The following is an 18,880-nucleotide window of genomic DNA, read 5'->3' on the forward strand; positions in this document are numbered from 1 at the left end:
CTGATTACTGTCGGGTGATTTTATCTTGGACAGAAATTACACAGAATAACTCAGCGAGGATGCCCCTTGTCCTTTGCCCACCCACTTCATCAGTTGAAGGTCTCGAGTATTCACTGTGTTAGGTGTTGCCGTATTTCACCTCTCGCTGCCAACAATAAAAGCAGCAGCCAAGGGTTATCATGCCTGTGTGTCCATAGGCTCTTCGTCTAATAGGGGCACGTAGTCAGAATGAATCCCATCATTCCATACACAAAGCCAGTCCATGTTGGAAGCAAGACAGCTGGTTCAGGGAATTAGATTGCTAATACCAACAACTAGAGCAGTCCTGAACTACTTTCTACCTCATTGGAGACCCTCAGTGGCACGGTGGCGCAGCGGGTAGAGTTGCTGCCTTACAGCGAATGCAGCGCCTGAGACTCAGGTTCGATCCTGACTATGGGCGCCGTCTGTACGCAGTTTGTACGTTCTCCCCGTGACCTGCATGGGTTTTCTCCGAGATCTTCAGTTTCCTCCCACACTCCAAAGATGTACAGGTATGTAGGTTAATTGACTGGGTAAAATGTTAAAAAGAATAATCCCTAGTGTGTGTAGGATAGTGTTAACGTGCGGGGATCGCTGGGCGGCGCGGACTCGGTGGGCCGAAGGGCCTGTTTCTGCGCTGTATCTCTAAATCTAAAAAAAAATCTCAGACTATCTTTGATCGGACTTTACTGGTTTTATATTGCACCTTATTTCCTTTATCGTATACCTGTACACTGTGGTTGGATCGATTGTAATCATGTATATTTTTTTCCACTGACTGGTACGCACGCAACCACAGCTTTTCACTGTACCTCGGTACTCCTGACAATAAACTAAACAATGTGAGGAACTATGTACACAGAATATAGCTGTGCTGTTTGCACGGGTAAGATCTTTGGTTTCCTTGGGTTTGAGTAGCAAACTCCTACTTAAAAAAAAATTAAAATGCTTCACAAAACTAAACCAACCATTCAGTGTGCTGTCAAATGAATGACAGTTGATGAGCACAAATCCACTTTATCCATATCTAGACATGTTCATTTAAAGGCTACTCAGTAATTTGGAAAAGAACAAGTCAAGATTAAATAACTTCATTTTCCAGATTTTACATACTTTATATAATTTATGGGTTTTTGCTCCCGCAGGAGAGGCATTAGATATTTACCAAATCATTGACAAAACAAATGGTTCCCTGAACAAACGAAAATAAGTACAGAACAAGAGATCTTTGGACTACAAAAGACAACTTCAGGAAAGTAACGACACAGTTCACCCACGATGGTGTGTTGTTTCTCTGCAACATAAATGGTAAAAATTGAAGCTCCAAGATCGCTCATTTGGACCAATGTCTGAAATTCAGAATGAGAAATGCTTCAAGCTTGGCAGAGACAGATTGTGAATGTTTACATCCTGTGGTGGGTGCAAGCTGAACTCTTACGTTCTCACTTACTGGACTAATTATTCACCACTGCTCAAATTCATCTTTTTCTTCTTTTCTTTTTTGGTTCTGGATTTTCATCTGCGGTGGTATTGGACTAAATAAGGAAAGTAAAGTTCCACTGTATTAATTGCACAATATGAACACCACTGTTCAAATATACATGCTTAATTTAACACAGAATTTCAGCATTACTGGAAGACTACTTCTCTGTTTCCTGTTTTGTAATTACTATAATTGTATCAGTGTGAGATATGAACAACTACTTGGCAAATCAAAGTGATTATTTCCCAGTGATTATTCATGGGTCAGGGATTAGAACCACTGGGTAGCAGTAATAACGGGGTGTATTTAAAGTCTCTTTGGAACAAGTATGGGATTTGGCACATTTCTCACTATAATTGTGTGCTCCATCCTCATTACCTTTCACTAATCAAAAGGGAATCAACTTGCACATTTAATCAAAGCAGAAAGTCTTTTCCATTCCAACTGTGAAATTCCTGACCTAATATAAAATGCTCTCTATACTTTGATTGCGTAAGATGAAAAAACATTTGTATATAATCATGATAAGAACCATGCTGGTTGCTGTACATGTTGCGATGTTTAAAATGTCTTTATAAAAATGTCACCCTGAAATCAGTTTTGACTATCTCCCAGTCCACTTTGCACTTCACATGATTGAAAATTAAACTGCAGATGCTGGAAAGACCCTGTAGGTCAGGCAGCATCTGTGGACAGAGAAACCGAGTTCACGTTCACATGTAAAGCAATATGTTTTTCTTTGCAGCCGATGCCTGTGTGCTTCCAAATTATTTTTTTATTTGCACTTGATGTAATCGCAGACTATGTTCAGTCTAGAAGATTGCCAGTTTCTGTTCTGTTCAAGAAAGTTATTCATGGTCTCTAATTTCAAGTAATCCCTGCATTCCCTTTCCCCCCCACCCTAGTCGTCCTACGACTTCCACTGTTTGCATCCTTGTATCCTTCTCGTTATCGTGTAGGAAGGAACTGCAGATGCTGGTTTAAACTGTAGACAGAAAAAGCTGGAATAACTTAGCGGGACAGGCAGCAACTCTGGAGAGAAGGAATGGGTGCCGTTTCGGGTTTTGACGATCTGAAAGGTCTCGACCCGAAACGTCACCATTCCATCTCTCCAGAGATGCTGTCCGTCCCGCTGAGTTACTCTAGCATTTTGTGTCCTTTTCGTTATCACCTCTTTCCCAGCCAACAATGGGTTAGGGTTCCTTGGTCATCTATTTTTATCCTAGCTTTGTTCTATGTAGGAACTGCAGATGCTGGTTTAAACCGAAGATAAACACAAAATGCTGGAATAACTCAGCTGCACAGGCAGCATCTCTGGAGAGAAGGAATGGGTGACGTTTCGGGTCGAGACCCTTCTTCAGACCCGTTTCTTCTCACCGGAGATGCTGCCTGTGCAGCTGAGTTATTCCAGCATTTTGTGTCTTTCTCCAGCTTTGTTCTAGCCTTTTCCTACCTCCCATCACCCACTCCACCCCCCCGCCCCGCCTCTACTTTCAGTCCGAAGAGGGTTCCGACCCGAAATGTTTACCTGTGGATCATCGTCATTCCCATCTTGCTGAACATCGCCCTCCTCCTGCTCCTGCAGCGCTGCATCCAGCGTGGCTGCATTAATGCGGAAATCCCGGGACGTGCTGAGCTTCATGTACTGCATTAAGTTCACCTACAAGGAGGAAAAACACCCTCATGGTAGAATGTGAGGTGAACCACACAAAGGCACAAGCTGTTCAGCTGCAAAATGAAAGGATCCATGAAGACCACGAGTTGGTAAAGACCACTGGTATATCATGGTTGGATGAAAGGAAGAAGCAAGTCAATCAATTCATTTTTTTCTAGAAGGAAGGATACACCAAAGGGCCACCTTCATCATAAGATTTATGAGAAAAAGAAAGAAACTGCTTAGTTCACTGATTTTGTACAATTTGGCCATTTTCTCATTGATATTATTGCAAGTATACACTGTGTAGAGAATTTATCACTATGGCCGATTGGTTTAGAGATACAGCAGAATTTAGAGATACAGCACTGAGGCCACGCCGACCATCGATCACACATTCACACTAGTTCTGTAACCCCACTTTCGCATACGTTCCCTATACTCTATAGGGCAATTTACAGGGGCCAATTAACCAACAACTAACCGCACATCTTTGGGATATCAGAGGAAACCCATGCAGTTCCAGAGAGAATGTGCAATCTCCACCCAGACAGCATCCAAAGTCAGAATCAAACCTTGGTCTCTGGCGCAATGAGGCAGCAGCTCTACCAGCTGCGTCACCATGCCACCTCTGCCCCATTACTGAATAAATCAATCACCTTAACCAGATTCCTGAAACTGTAAAGTTTGGGATAAACTTTCCTTCAGTAAACTTACTGAAGGAGCAGTTGGAACAATGAATTAAGTGAATGGCCCATGGTACACACTCAAATCTATTCTTTAAAGGTTGTCATTTTAAATTTGTTCATCTTCACCAACCTTCAGGTCTAAAGTCAGGGGCTGTAGAATATTAAATTAAAACAACATGCACATTATTGCACTTCACTACCACGCTATTGCAACATATGGCAACAAATTCAACACTCAGGTCTGCAATACTGATCTAGCTACCAGCAGTTACGACTAGTAGCAATCAATAGCAAAGCCTTGACATTAGTTGCACTGTTTTTTGGCTGGGCAAAAAAACAATGTACTTGAAGATAGTTCTTCAAACTATCGCAATAGTTTTGAGAAAATCTACGTGAATTTTTTTTTAAATCAATATTTCTTACAGGCAAACATATTGTAGATTGTGATGGGTATATAAAGAAATTTGAATGAAGGAACAAAATGATAAATCAGGACCTTGTACCTAGTTATATTTTATTCGTTTGTTTTGTCGTTTAATGATATTCATCTGGCACATTTGGTCAACCTTGCTGCACTTGTAGGGAGGAAAATGAAAGCAGAAACATAACAAATCCAAAGGAAGCTGGGTTTGTTTACTTTGGAATGCTAATCATAGTCACACAATTATAAATTTATCACAATTTAGTTCAATATCATGAAAGTAATATTGAAGTTGATACAAAGCACAACACAGCCGGGCTGACATGATCTGTGCAGGGAATGGACGGACAGGTGATGTTTTGGATTTAGATTGGGACCCTTCTTCAGGCTCAAAATTTCCATAGATGATGCTTGACATGTTGAGTTTCTCCACCACTGTGTTTTATTCAAAATTACAATATCTGTCATACCACAAGATGATGGTCTCAAGGCGGTTAATTGTTTCTATTTAATTATACAATAGACAATAGGTGCAGGAGTAGGCCATTCGGCCCTTCGAGCCAGCACCGCCATTCAATGTGATCATGGCTGATCATTCTCAATCAGTACCCCGTTCCTGCCTTCTCACCATACCCCCTGATTCCGTGTCTTTTATCTCTACAGATTAATGCAGATCATAAATTAACAGGATTTTGCCAAAAGTTGAAGGACAGTCATCTACCTTTGATTTCTTGGTCAGGTGGATCAGGAATTTCTCATACTGCTCAATGGCAAATATTAGGTTGGGTATGGGCTTGGTTTCACGTAGCACTCGAGCCTGAAAATAGAATAACACGATTATAGGCAGCTTACCCTGAGGGGACATTCGCAACAGGTCAATGAGAAGGGAAGTAATGATTGCAGCACAAGCTTTTAAATGCTTTTAGTATTCACAACTACACAATGTCTAAATCTCAATGTCCACAGCAATTTCTAAATTAATTTCACAAATTAGTGTAGATGACAAAGAACATTTGAACTCAAGATTCTGTTTCCATCGTCTTTTAGATAATGTAATAATTAATAAATGCTTGTAACCGAATGGTTAAATCAAAAATCAATTAAAAAAAATTCTGTGTCACAAAAGGCCACAAGCAAAAATTAGCAAATAACTACAACAAAGACTAAAATTCCTCAACTTCACATATATTGGTGAAATGAATCTTTGATAAGTGGAGGGCCAGACTGTTTAAGAATCAATGATTGATTGAGCGAAAGATACAGGCTCTTTGGCCCAAGTCCACTCTGACCAGTAATCATCCACTCATGCTAGCTCTGTGTTACCCCACTTTCGCATCTATTCCTTGCACACGAGGGGCAATTTACAGAAGCCAATTAACCTACAAACCCGCACGTCTTCGGGATGTGGGAGGAAAATGGACCCGATGTGGGGGGGCACTCTAGATTAGAATCTTCTGCCCAGGGGATAAGTCTGTGTTTGTTCATTTATTCCAATGAAGGCGCTGTGCACCCGGCAGCCAGCTAACAGTCGCTTGTCTTTTTCCTTTTGTTTTCACTTTTAATTTCAAGTCTTTGTGTACCTTGTGTGTTGTGACTGTCGGCAGACCAATTTCCCTCCGGGGATGAATAAAGTTTTATCGTATCGTATCGAAACCTTTGCAGGGGAATCATCGGGAGGAAGTGCAAGATCCACCACCCAACAGCACTTGAGGTCAGGATCGAACCCTGGTCTCTGGCGCTGTGAGGCAGTAGCTCTACCAGGTGCACCACTATACCGCCCACTGGTCAGAGACGCACATCAATTTATCAATGGTTGACATAAGAATGAGCCAGGACAATAAATGCAGTTCCCCATTCTAATTTACACTGAATTTATACTAATTTACGCTTCTCGTCCAGCTTAAAGATTTTGCAGATTGTGTACCGTTGCCGCGGTAATAGATGCCATCTCCTTCTTTTTGTCCTTTTTCTTTTCTGCACCTCCTCCATAGCTCACCGTCTCATTCTGGATGTTCTAGTCAGGAAACACAGAAGTTAGAATGATCAATCATTTGTTTCCACATTGATCTGCTCCACAACAGTCACAAGATATTCACACACTTACAAGAGTTTAGAGAAAACAAACAAGGTTTAATCTATAAGAAAATAACTGCAGATGCTGGTACAAATCGATTTATTCACAAAATGCTGGAGTAACTCAGCAGGTCAGGCAGCATCTCGGGAGAGAAGGAATGGGTGATGTTTCGGGTCGAGACCCTTCTGTAGACTGATGTCAGGGGGTCGGGACAAAGGAAGGATATAGGTGGAGACAGGAAGATAGAGGGAGATCTGGGAAGGGGGAGGGGAAGGGAGGGACAGAGGGACTATCTAAAGTTGGAGAAGTCGACGTTCATACCACTGGGCTGCAAACTGCCCAGGTGAAAAATCTATCATTTGTAACTTTGGCAGGGGCAGACGGAACTCCCAAAGAATCAATGATTGACATCTCAAATAGAAGAAATACAAAAAATGAAATAAAAATGTTTAGAAAACTATTTTGGAAACAAATTATCGATACTGCCCTTTCTTTACATTAACTAGCCAGGCAAATAAATTGAGTCTCGGACCAGAGGGCACAGCCTCAAAATTAAAAGAACGTGGCTTTAGAATGGAAATGAGGAGGAATTTCTTTAGCCAGAGGGTGGTGAATCTGTGGAATACATTGCCACAGATGGCTGTGCAGCCAAGTCATTGTGTACTTTTAAAGTCGAGATAGATTCTTGTTTAGTAAGGGTGTCAAATGTTATAGGGAGAAGGCAGAACTGGGTTGGAAGGGAAAAAATAGATCAGCCATAATCGAATGGCGGAGCAGACTCAATGGACTAAGTGGCCTAATTCTGCTCCGATGTCTTCTGATCTAATGCTTGATGTGCCGCTTAAGAATAACCGCAGATCGCAGTCCAACCCTGTTTTTTGGGCAGAATGACAAAGATTGCTGTGGGAAGACAGACACAAAATGCTGAAGTAACTCAGCGGGTCAGACAGCATCTCTGGAGAGAAGGAATGGGTGACGTTTCGGGTCGAGACCCTTCTTCAGACTGATGTGGGAAATTTGCTTCCCTTGGGCCAAGGGAAACATCAATCCATGTTCATGCTTATAATTCTTATTCGGTGGCCAAAACTGGAATAGATGGATATGTATCGTGTAAAAGGAGAAATAAGCTTAGTTTAAATCACTATCAAAGTTGCCATCTCGACAACCTGGTTCATGTCTCCTCTTCTCAATCGTTCTTGCTGCAATATTACACCAACAACGTCTAATGGGACTGAAGCTAATGTTCAGAACTAATGGGAAGCCTTTCCACTTGCCATTATTCCCATTCAGGACCAAGATTACCCGAAGCTCAGCAACTGAGCTGCAGTGATGCAGACAACATTACATGTAACACACAAAACTGACCCTCTGCAACCACAAACATTAAATCACAAACATATCAAAATTGTTTGAAAATAATAACCACCAATAAATACTAAAAATTGAATTGTTACATACCTGAACATAAGTTATAAAAGCATAGCACTGTGGGGTCAGATGAGATCCCGAAAGTTTAACCTAAAGGCAACAGATCAAAAATGCATTAGCACATTCTTACTTTCCATGAAATCAGAGAATAGGAATCTAATTTCCTAACATTACGCGGAGAAGGGCTGCATGTTTGTCGAAGATACCATTCAGCCCACAATCTTAGTCAGAGAGTGATACGGCGTGGAAACAGGCCCTTTGGCCCAACTTGCCCACACCCGGCCAACATGACCCAGCTACACTAGATCCACCTGCCTGCGTTTGGCCCATATCCCTTCAAACCTGTCCTACCCATATACATCCATCTTATAATTCTACAATCTCTACTGAAAGGGCCAGATGTGGAGAGAATGTTTCCACTAGTGGGAGAGTCTTGGACCAGAGTTCAAAGCTTCAGAATAAAAGGCCGTACCTTTAGAAAGGAGATGAACAATTTATTTAGTCAGAGGGTGGTGAATCTGTGGAATTCATTGCCACGAATGGCGGTGGAGGTCAAGTCAATGGATATTTTTAAGGTGCAGATTGACAGATTCTTGATTAGTACAGGTGTCAGGGTTATGGGGGGAAGGCAGGAGAATGGAGCTGAAAGGGAAAGATAGATCAGCCATTATTGAATAGTGGAGTAGACTTGATGGGCCAAATGGTCTAATTCTGCTCCTATAACTTATGAACATGAATTCTGTAGAAGCTGCCATGGGGGAAATCAGGAATTGCCATCTGCTTTTTTTCCTTGTAATAATATGAAACTGGTGGAGTCTAGAAGCACATTGTTTCTCATGCTTTAGTTCAGCATTGTTTTTGAATATGAATATTAAGTGCCTAAGGAAGATTTTCTGCATTTTGTAAATACGTCTTTGATAGCATTATGCCGTATATGCAAAAGGGCACATTGTAGCTGTAATTTCCTACAGGAACCAGCTTTGAAAAACGGCAAACACAGAGTACAAAAATCAACTGCTTATCACAAGATAAAAGCAGTGAAGGTGGACCACATTGAATAGAACAGTACAGCACTGAACAGGCCCTGCGGCCTACAATGTCAGTGCCGAACATTATGAAGTTAAACTAATCTCTGCCTGCACTTGATCCAAATCTCTCCATTCCCTTTTAATCCATGTGCCCACCCAAAAGCCTCTGAAATGCCTCTATCGTATTTGCCTCCACCACCACCCAGGACTCCATCACCCTCAGTGAAAAAAAGACTTGCCCCTCACATCTGCTTTATACCTTGCTCCTCTCACCTTAAAGCTGTGCTGTCTAGTCTTTGACATTGCCACGCTGGGAAAAAGGTTCGGACTGTTGATCACCCATTCACACCAGTTCTATGTTGTCTCAATTTCGCATCCACTCCTTACACACTAGCGGCAATTCACAGACTATTTAACCTAAAAACATGCACGTCCTTCGGATCTGGGAGGAAACTGGAGCACCCAGAGGAAACCTTGCAGTTACAGGGAGAACGTGCAAACTCCACACAGACAGCACCCAAGAACAGGATCAAACGCGGGTCTCTGGCGCTGTGAGGCAGAGGTTCGGCCAGCTACGCACTGTGCCACCCTGTGAACATCAATCAACTTGTTTCAAACGTCTCCACCAACTAGCAGTAATCACTTGCTGCACCAGAATTAGCAGTGCATTGATTTGCTGCCCTCAGGTGGTAGCATGGTTTGTAAACAAAAATGCGACATTGATATTTTCAGCAACTGATCCTCTCACATACTGTAAAACATAGGACTAAATTCGATATATTGTGCATTAAACATAAGGGAAAACAGTTATTAAAGGGATTTTGACTTTGTCATTTACCAACGGGAAATACATCCAGGTTACAGAATTGCAAATTACATCATGCTTTACATTTGCTATCAAATAACATAAGCCTATACTTTTAAAAATATCAAGTTAATTGTCTAATGAATACTCGACACTGGTCAAGAGAGAGAATGCTGTACACCTAAAGTGGTGGCTCTGTAGTAAATCATTTGGGATTCATGAATGGCTGAGAAGGTACAACTTGCAAACGACAGTACAAAGGGAAATGTGATCAGCAACTATAAACTGGCAATAAGAAAATGGCAGACATCTTAAATGAGTACTTTTAAATGTTTTCCCAATAGAAAAATAATACAAAATGCCAGTTGTAATGGAGGCCATGGATGAGGAGAAGGAACCTTTAGTATGGTTAACTAAGTGAAGAGGATAATGAGTCAAAATACTTTTTGTGAACGTGTGAAAGACAAATCGTATTGTTTTCTTAGATGGGAGAACCAAGTGAAGGAGCAAATGATTGCAATTCACAAACTTGGTCATGTGTGCTTTGATGAAGCTTAAGACTGAGCAAGTGACGCTTCAGTGAATATTGGCTTGGTCTGATACCATCCCAAATATTGTGCAGACGTTTGGGCTCTGTACTTCAGTGAAGATAGATTGGCTTGGAGAGGATGTGGCACAGACACCACAGAATGAAACCAAGGGTTTAGGGGTTACATTGAAGGGATAGGTTGCTGACCAGACACAAGGTACTGCAGATGCAGGTTTACAAAAAAAGACAAAGAGCTGAGGCTCAGGCAGCACCTCTGGAAAACATGGATAGGTAACATTTTGGGTTGAGTCCCCAAAGCATCACCTATCCACGTTCTCCAGAGATGTTGCCTGAGCCACTGAGTTTCTCCAGCTCTTTGTGGCTTTCTTAGATTGCATACCAACATAGGTATTTCTTAATTTTAGGTTAGGAGCTAAGTCAAACCGGGGTGTTCATGATGATAAAGGGACTGGATATTTTAGATACAGAGAAACTACTTATTTAGTGAGACCAGAACAAAATCTTAAAATTGGAGCCACACCATTAAGAAGTGAAGATAGATACAAAATCCTGGAGTAACTCAGTATCTCCGGGCAGTATCTCTGGAGATAATAATGTGAAATCAGGTAGCACTTCTGTTGCAGAGGTGGTGGTGGAGATTTTGACCTCTTACACTCCAGAGAGGTGAAATGAACTGAAAGTTTAATGAGGGATACAAAGATACATAAATAAAACTGGACTGGAATTTGGTGATGATGTAACAGCATAGGTGGAATGAAGAGAAGCTTAATGCCAGCCATCTGATGGGAGGAACTTAATTAGGAATATTAATTATTCTCTCCCCTCAAAAAAAGTTACACAGAATAAATCAGCAGCTTATTACTTACTAATTTCTCAAATCTTGCAGGAAGATGTGCAGCATTTGTTGTGTAATCGTGGATGTACTGGTGGGGGTACAGAAAATGTATCATATACTCAGTAAAGTTAATTTCACTCCCCTCCCCCCAACCCAGAGGTGTTTGAGCCAAGAATATTACAGTGCAGGCATTCCGAAAAAAATCTTTCTGTAATGCCAGCAAAGTAAAACAAAAAATCCCAACATCAGCCCTTTTCTAAACCACACTTAATTTGGTCAACTGGTGCAGAAGGGGATGGAAAGTAGGTTCTTCCCTTTCCTTCATAAAACAACAAAACAATTAAACAAAACTGAATTGATTCCCAATGTGAAAGGGGTTTTACGACTCTGCCTGGTGCCAAAAGCAGATGATGGCAGGTTGATTCAACTCATTGCAATTGTCCAGACATAAAAATAATAGAAACATAGAAAATAGGTGCAGGAGTAGGCCATTCGGCCCTTTGAGCTAGCACCACCATTCAATATGATCATGGTTGATCATTTAAAATCAGTACCCCGTTCCTGTTTTTCCCCATATCCTGATTTTGTTAGCCCTACGAGCTAAATCTCTCTCTTGAAAATATCCACTGACTTGGCCTCTACTGCCTTTTGTGGCAAAGTCACAATGTCATCCAAAGACCAAAAAGGCACACAACTCATTTCACGTATGAACACGTTTTGTGCATTTGCCAACTGAATATTAAATCGATCTTACTTTTCAATATAAGTTCTACCCAATCTTACGCTCACCCTGTGATTGAATGAGTCAGAATCATACAACATGGAAACACAGACTCTTCGACCCAACTTGCCCATGAAGATGCCCCATCAACACTAGTCCCACCGGCCCGCGTTTGGCCCATATCCCTCTAAACCTCAGTTATACCTGTACCTGTTCAAATGCTTTTTAAATGTTGTTTATAGTACCTGCTTCAAATACTCCACTGGCAGCTCATCCCATATAACCATCACCCTCTGTGGAAAAAGTTGTCTCGCAGTATCCCATTAAATCTTTCCCCCCTCACCTTAATGAAGTCATCGAGTTACTTGTCAGAGTTATACGACATAGAGTTATACAACATTTTAGTCCAACTCAGCCATACCAACTGTGATGACGATTCATGCTAACTCCAATCTAAGCCCAGATCCCTCTTCTCCTTTCCTATGTAAATGCCTTTTAAACACTCTAATTGTATCTGCCTTTACCATTTCTTCTGGCAGCTCGTTACACATAACCAGGTGTGTGAAAGGTGTGCCCCTCAGATCTCCTTTAAATTTACTCCCATGAGCTTTTGACTGCCTTTCAGAGAAAGGCTCTATCTCTGCCCTTCATTATTTTATAAACCTCGATAAGGTCATTCCTGAGCCTCCTATGTTCCAGTAATAATAGTCCCAGGCTTTCCAACATCTTGTACGTAAAGCCCTTCATTCATGGCAACATCCTGGTGGTTATTATATGGTGATTCACCATTTAATTTTCTTCTGTTTTCTCTACTGTCCCATACAATTCTGAGCACAACAAGAGAAAATGTATCCTTAAAATGCACTTTGTAATCATGGTCCAGTGCATCAGAAATAAGCATGGCCATCACACCTCCAGATTCAGAGACAGTTTCTCCCCAGTTGTTATCAGGCAACTGAACCATCCTATCACCAACTAGAGAGCGGTCCTGACCTATCATCTACCTCGTTGGAGACCCTTGGACTCATCTTTAATCGGACTTTACATTGAACTAAACGCTATTCCCTTTACCTGTACACCGTGGACGGCTCGATTGTAATCACATACAGTCTTTCCGCTGACCGGACAGCAGGCAACAACAAAAGCTTTTCACTGTACCTCGGTACACGTGGCAATAAATTAAACAGTTCTGTGTACTTACGTATTTAACTAATGAGGCGAGAATGTTATACATTTTGCCCATTTCCTTCAAGAGGATGTCCATACAGCCTCCCGACGGAATGGGTGTCTGTATCAGTTCATGAACGGCGGTCAGCAGAGTGCCCAGCTGAAGGATTATGGCTTTCTCCACAGGTTCTCTTGTAGTTGATCCTTGAGAGTTCTCATCTACAAATAGAGAAAAAAAAGTATGGGTGAGCTAATTTATTAAGAACAATCGCCTTTACCTCCTTTCCTGGTGTCATTGACAGTCTTGCAGGTTAGTCACCTCTAGCTTGTGGTAAATTATTACCAAACCACTGATTCCGCACAGCGTGGCTCGCACAACACTTTCTCATGATCTAAAAGCACATAATGCACAGCGAAGAACAATATATTTCGGAGTATGACGATTCATTCTCGTGCTGGCACTGGAATAGTGAAAGGCCTGGATAGAGTGAATATGGTGAGGATGTTTCCACTAGTGGGAGAGTCTAGGACCAGAGGGCACAGCCTCAGCTTAAAAGGACACACCTTTAGAAAGGAGATGAGGGGGAATTCCTTTCGTCAGTTGGTGGTGAATCTGCGGAATTCATTGCCACAGATGGTTGTGAAGACCAAGCCATTTGGTATTTTTAAATCGGAGATTCACACCTTTACTAATCATGAATGTCAAAGGTTATGGGGAGAAGGAGGGAGAATCGGATTGAGAGGAAAATAGATCAGCCATGATCGAAAGGTGGAGTAGACCTGATGGGATGAATGGCCTAATTCTGCTCCTATGACATGAACTTATGACAGATGGGGCACGTGATACTTAATGGCAGTGGTAGGAAGGAGCGTCAGCCTGTCTGAAATGTTCTGCACTTGTCCCTCTTATTATGCTTTGGCCTGCATGTGCTCCTATTGTGATGACGCAAGGTACCCAGTGCTTTCCTGGATATTTCTCCATTTTGAGCAGTCACTGGCAAAGGAATCCCGCATCAGTCAAGGTATTATGTCCGTTGTCTGTCCGGGATGTTACCTTATGTCTTCTGGTAGAGTAGCCAATTATCTTTACTGGTGTAGGAAGGAACTGCGGATGCTGGTTTACAGCGAAGATAGACACAAAATGGTAGAGTAACTCAGCGGGTCAGGCAGCATCTCTGGAGAAAAAGTATAGGTGACATTTCAGGTCGAGGCTCTTCTTCAGAGTGAGAGTCGGGGGAGAGGAAAACGAGAGGAATGAAAAGGTACAGAATTGGTCACAGTTATGCAGAGTGAAGGTGCAAGAAAAATGATTTCCAAGGATTTACTGGGACTGGAAGGTTTGAGTTATGAGGAAAGATGAGACAGCTGGGATTTTTGTTTTTCCTGGAGTGTAGGAAAGGAGGAAGGAAAGGCGAAATAGTAAAGTTTAATAAAGAAATTCCAGGTACTGGAACTAAAGTGCAAATTTTAATCAAGGGGATGCTTAAGGGACAATAGAGTGGGAGGATTCTCTCAAGGATTGTAGGGTGAAAGAAGGTGAAAGAGATGGGGAGATGAAAGGCACTGATTCTCTGGCTAAGAATGAAACAGAGTACAGCCCTGACAGCTAGGCCATGATGGAAAATAGTGTCAACGATGTCAAAGCTCACAGGGAGAGAGAGAGAAATGGAGTTTGCTGTGATCACAATTACACGTGTAACTTTGCGAAGGCCTTTTCTAGCAGGTGGAGAAACTTAATTAGTGGGAGAAAAAGAAATTGTTCAAAAAAGGTATGAGCAATGGGGCAGCTACAAGCACATTCAAAGACTAAAGATAAAAGAGCAATTGGATGGAGGACAGATTAACAGCAGGGTCATGAAAAGAGGGGAATTGACGAAAGGGATGGGAAGAGCACCAGAGAGTACCAAACCATTAGCAGCTGCACGCTGGGCCAGGAGAGCAAGCTGGGTTATTATCAGCTGGTGGGAAAGGAGTTAAAGGAACTAGATGAGGCCGTGGGTGCCCTGTGGAGACAAAATGAATAGATACACAGGTGATAGACACAAAAAATGCTGAAGTAGCTCAGCGGGACAGGCAGCCTCTCTGGGAGAAGAAATTCTCTCTAGAGATGCTGCCTGTCCCTCTGAGTTACTCCAGCATTTTGTGTCTATCTTCAGTACAACCGGCATCTGCAGTTCCTTCCTTCAGATACATAGGTGATGTAAGGATGTGTGAAAACAATGAAACCCTGTCCCAACATAACTCAATGCTTTCTGGATTTTAATCAGGGAGGAGAATGGAAAGCAAGTTTGATTTTTTTGTCTGAGATATGTATACTTCATTTTCAGATCATATCGAGCAGCCCAAATAAACATCAGACCATAAGAATTAGCCCATTTAGTACGTCAAGTCTGCTCCAACATTCGATCCCGATTTACTTTTCCCTCTCAATCCCATTCTCCTGTCTTCTCCCTGTAACCTTCGATGCCCTTACTAAACAAGAACCTATCAATCTGCTTTAAAATACCCTTTCATCATCCTTTTTATCCATTCAAACAAAAAGTTATTGCAATGAGATTAATGTAGTTGCTTCCCTTATTATTGTAGAGAGAGCCTGAGGTTGTTTAGTTTTGAGATAAGGTATGGAAATAGGCCCTTTGGTCCATCAAGTCCACGCCGACCATCGATCACCCTTTCACTAGTTCTCTGATATCCCACTTTGGCATCCTACACATTAGGGGTAATTTACCGAAGCCAATTATCATACAAACCTGTTCACCTTTGGAATGTGGGAGGAAACCAGAGCATCCAGAATAAACCCACTTGATCACAGGGAGAACACACAAAGACAGCGCCTGTAGTCAGGATCAAACTCTAGACTCTGGCGCTGTAAGGCAGTAGCTCTACTGCTGCGCCACTGTGCTGCCCCAACAGATAACCCACATGACTAAAGCTTGGTATTATTTCACTGTTCAGTTATGCACTTCGCCGAGCTTGTATACTACTCCTGTGTTACACTGTGGCATCGTGAAGCCATTTGCTGTTCATAATCCCCTACCTGTCAGAACTCTGTCAGAACTCAGCTGGGCCTTCAGTTTTGTAATAAGCCAATCTACTTCTTCCAAAACCTTCTCCACTTGGGACAAAATGAGCTGCTGTAAAAGAAAAAGTACATCAACAACTCATTCTGGTACCTAAATATTCCCTGTCATTCAATGGTTTAACTCAAACCATCATAAAATGAAAAGCAGAAAAGGTGCAGACCCTAAGAATCAGAGAGAAAATCAGACGATGCTGGAAATACTGAGCAGGCCAGGCAGCATTTGGGGAAGTGGAAACCAAGTCAATGTTTCAGGTTGATGACCTTTAATGGGAATGGAGAAAATTAGCAATGAAACCGCCTGACTTGCTGGAACAAAACCAGAACATGAAGGAAAAACTCAGCATCCGTGGAAAAAGAAGCAGTCAACGTTGTGGGTCTGCCACCCTTTAACAGACTGCGAAAGGGAGATGAAAGTGTGTTTTCAGTAGGAGGGGAATTTGGGTGAGGGACACGTGGAATAAATTGACGACCTGTGAGTATTTTCTGCTTTTGCACCAAAATATATTTGTTTTTGTTGAACTGCTGCATTTTAATCACAGAATCGTAAAATGTGGGCATTTGATCCATTATACCAATGCCTGCTTATTATAAATTTAATCTAGTTGCTCCATTTCCCTGTGCCCAGTAAGTTAATTTCAATTCATCTATAAAAGCCATGATTGTGCCTGGTTCCACCTGTAAAGCAGTGCAGTACACATCTTAACTTCTCATGTGTTAAAAAGATCCTCTGTGTTCAGATTATATTTACAGTATTCTTTTTTAGTCTTAGAGATACAGGCCATTCGGCCCACTGAGTCCACGCCTTACTAGTGTTATGGCAGTACCAAACCAAGAACTTTAACAAAGACAATTAAAAATAATACTGCAATGCCAAAAGAAGAATAAAGAGTTGCATTACCAGGGCAAAGCAGGGGAAGAATGAATCAAGATTCCTGCAAGCTGTTATGAAATCTCAGCATTGCACAACAAGCTCATCTTCACAACTGTCAGGTGAAAATATCTTTAAGGCAATTCTGTTTTGCCATTTCTCTCTCTCTCTTATCTCAAAAGTCTCTTTAAAACAAAACCACTTATTCTCGATAGCTTTTCACACTTATTCGTCAGTTTTTGCTCAGTGCTCGCTATTAAATATTAAGTACAGCAAAAGGTAGAGTTATTTCCCCAAAGAGCCGGCTACAGTGTGTTTACCACCACAGTTGGAGCAGCAGTCTTTGAGTTCACCATGGCAAAATGGGATTGTTCCTCGACTTCAATGTCCTAGGGAAGTCAAACAAGCAACATGGTTATGTACGAGTACACACAAAATGGAGGGCAAGAATCATTCAAGCATAAATAATGTAGGGTGCATTACTACTGGTATAATATCAAAAATAAATGTTTTACATTTCTGGAGAAATTATAAAACTATTCATTGAAGCATTTGCAATTTTTTTAATGATTTCCTTTAATTATCTGAGGGAGAGGGAGGGTGAATCTTCCTTCAGGTGAATACGATTAGTGAGGGAGTCCATGCTACTACTACAGTCGCATGGAAGGGGCAAGCAGGATGACAAAATCTGTTTTTCTTATTTCAGACTTTGTTTTAAATGCTTAATTCACCAATTACATCGTAAGCCCCTCGAGAGGAGGTATAGTCACAAAAATATCCATTCGAGGGACTGGAATATCTTAATTTTACCAGAATCGACATAGTCTGTGAAATTGCGCAAGGTTATTGGTATTTAGTCAGGTGACGTTGTTAACAAACGTTTCTTGGACTAATTTGGGCAAGATTTACAATCAGATTTTTATTTGTATAATTAGCTGACACAGAATTTGTGACTCTACCGGATGAAAATAGTAAAGTTGCTCATTGATATTTCAGTCAGTATGCTTGGGTGGACAAAGGCCAGCAATGGAAAGAAAACAAAGGGATAAATGATAAAGAAGGAAAAGGCATGAAAAGTGAAGCCAGAAGGGGACATGAGGGGGAAGGGGAAATGGGGTGGTGGCTGGATAATGATCAAAATGGTTGTGTATCTGGATGGCACACAGAGAGGGGGTGGGGAGTGAAGGTGGTTTGGTTGGCTTGTTAATAAAAATTGGAGGATTAAGATAGTTTTTTTTTTTTTAACTCAATACTCCCCAATGTAACCACTTGCACTATATTTTAGAGGAATGCTTATGTACTTTAAAATCAGTAGTTCTATATTCCTGTTGATAGAGAATTTACCTGTGGCTAAACCTAAAGCTAATTTCCAGGAACATAATTCGGAGCTGTAAGCCATGGTGGATATCCAAATGGTCAGACAATATGCAATCATGATCTTTGCCAGTACTGCCACACAATCTGAACCATCATATGATTTGAAGAAGTTTTTGCCGAATTTGTGGTATAAAAATCCCAACAATTAGACACCATTATTCATTTTTTAATAGAAACTAAATTACCGCATGCTTTATCAAACGGTTATGGTGAGCGCAATCCAAAACCTCTCTTTTTGGTTTCCAGTTGTCTGCTTTTAATTTTTTTGTTTCGTTTGATAATACAGCACAGAAACAAGCCCTTCGACCCACCGAGTACACTCCGACCAGCGATCCTCGCACACTAATACTATCCTACGCAGCTCGGGACAATTAAGAATTATACCAAGCCAATTAACCTACAGACCCAAGTGTGGGAGGAAACCGGAGCTCCCGGAGAAAACCCACACAGGTCACGGGGTGAACGTAGAAACTCCATACAGACAAGCACCCAGGTGGCACAGTGGCGCAGCGGTAGAGTTGTCTGTACGGAGTTTGTACGTTCTCCCCGTGACCTGCGTGGGTTTTCTCCGAGATCTTCGGTTTCCTCCCACACTGCAAAGACGTACAGGTATGTAGGTTAATTGACTGGGTAATATGTAAAAATTGTCCCTAGTGTGTGTAGGATAGTGTTTGTGT

General features: G+C 41.6%; 2 protein-coding genes across 2 annotated transcripts in view; one reads left to right on the forward strand and one right to left on the reverse strand.

Annotated features, from left to right (window-relative positions):
• The window catches only part of polg (polymerase (DNA directed), gamma), a 72,234-nt gene extending 70,161 nt beyond the window's left edge, over positions 1-2,073 (forward strand). Inside the window, exon 23 of the mRNA XM_078427198.1 lies at positions 1,167-2,073. Coding sequence (XP_078283324.1) covers positions 1,167-1,231 — 65 coding nt within the window. The 3' untranslated portion in view covers positions 1,232-2,073. The remainder of the gene's footprint in view (positions 1-1,166) is intronic.
• Positions 1,156-18,880, reverse strand: part of fanci (FA complementation group I) — a 93,900-nt gene continuing 76,175 nt past the window's right edge. Inside the window, exons 30-38 of the mRNA XM_078427197.1 lie at positions 17,147-17,215; positions 15,914-16,007; positions 12,911-13,095; positions 11,020-11,076; positions 7,801-7,860; positions 6,193-6,282; positions 4,990-5,085; positions 3,033-3,164; positions 1,156-1,556 (exon numbers count right to left, since the gene is read on the reverse strand). Of these exons, the coding sequence (XP_078283323.1) occupies positions 1,500-1,556; positions 3,033-3,164; positions 4,990-5,085; positions 6,193-6,282; positions 7,801-7,860; positions 11,020-11,076; positions 12,911-13,095; positions 15,914-16,007; positions 17,147-17,215 (840 nt within the window). The 3' untranslated portion in view covers positions 1,156-1,499. The remainder of the gene's footprint in view (positions 1,557-3,032; positions 3,165-4,989; positions 5,086-6,192; positions 6,283-7,800; positions 7,861-11,019; positions 11,077-12,910; positions 13,096-15,913; positions 16,008-17,146; positions 17,216-18,880) is intronic.

The sequence above is a fragment of the Rhinoraja longicauda genome, chromosome 33 (genome assembly GCF_053455715.1).
Source record: "Rhinoraja longicauda isolate Sanriku21f chromosome 33, sRhiLon1.1, whole genome shotgun sequence".
Lineage (NCBI taxonomy): Eukaryota > Metazoa > Chordata > Chondrichthyes > Rajiformes > Arhynchobatidae > Rhinoraja > Rhinoraja longicauda.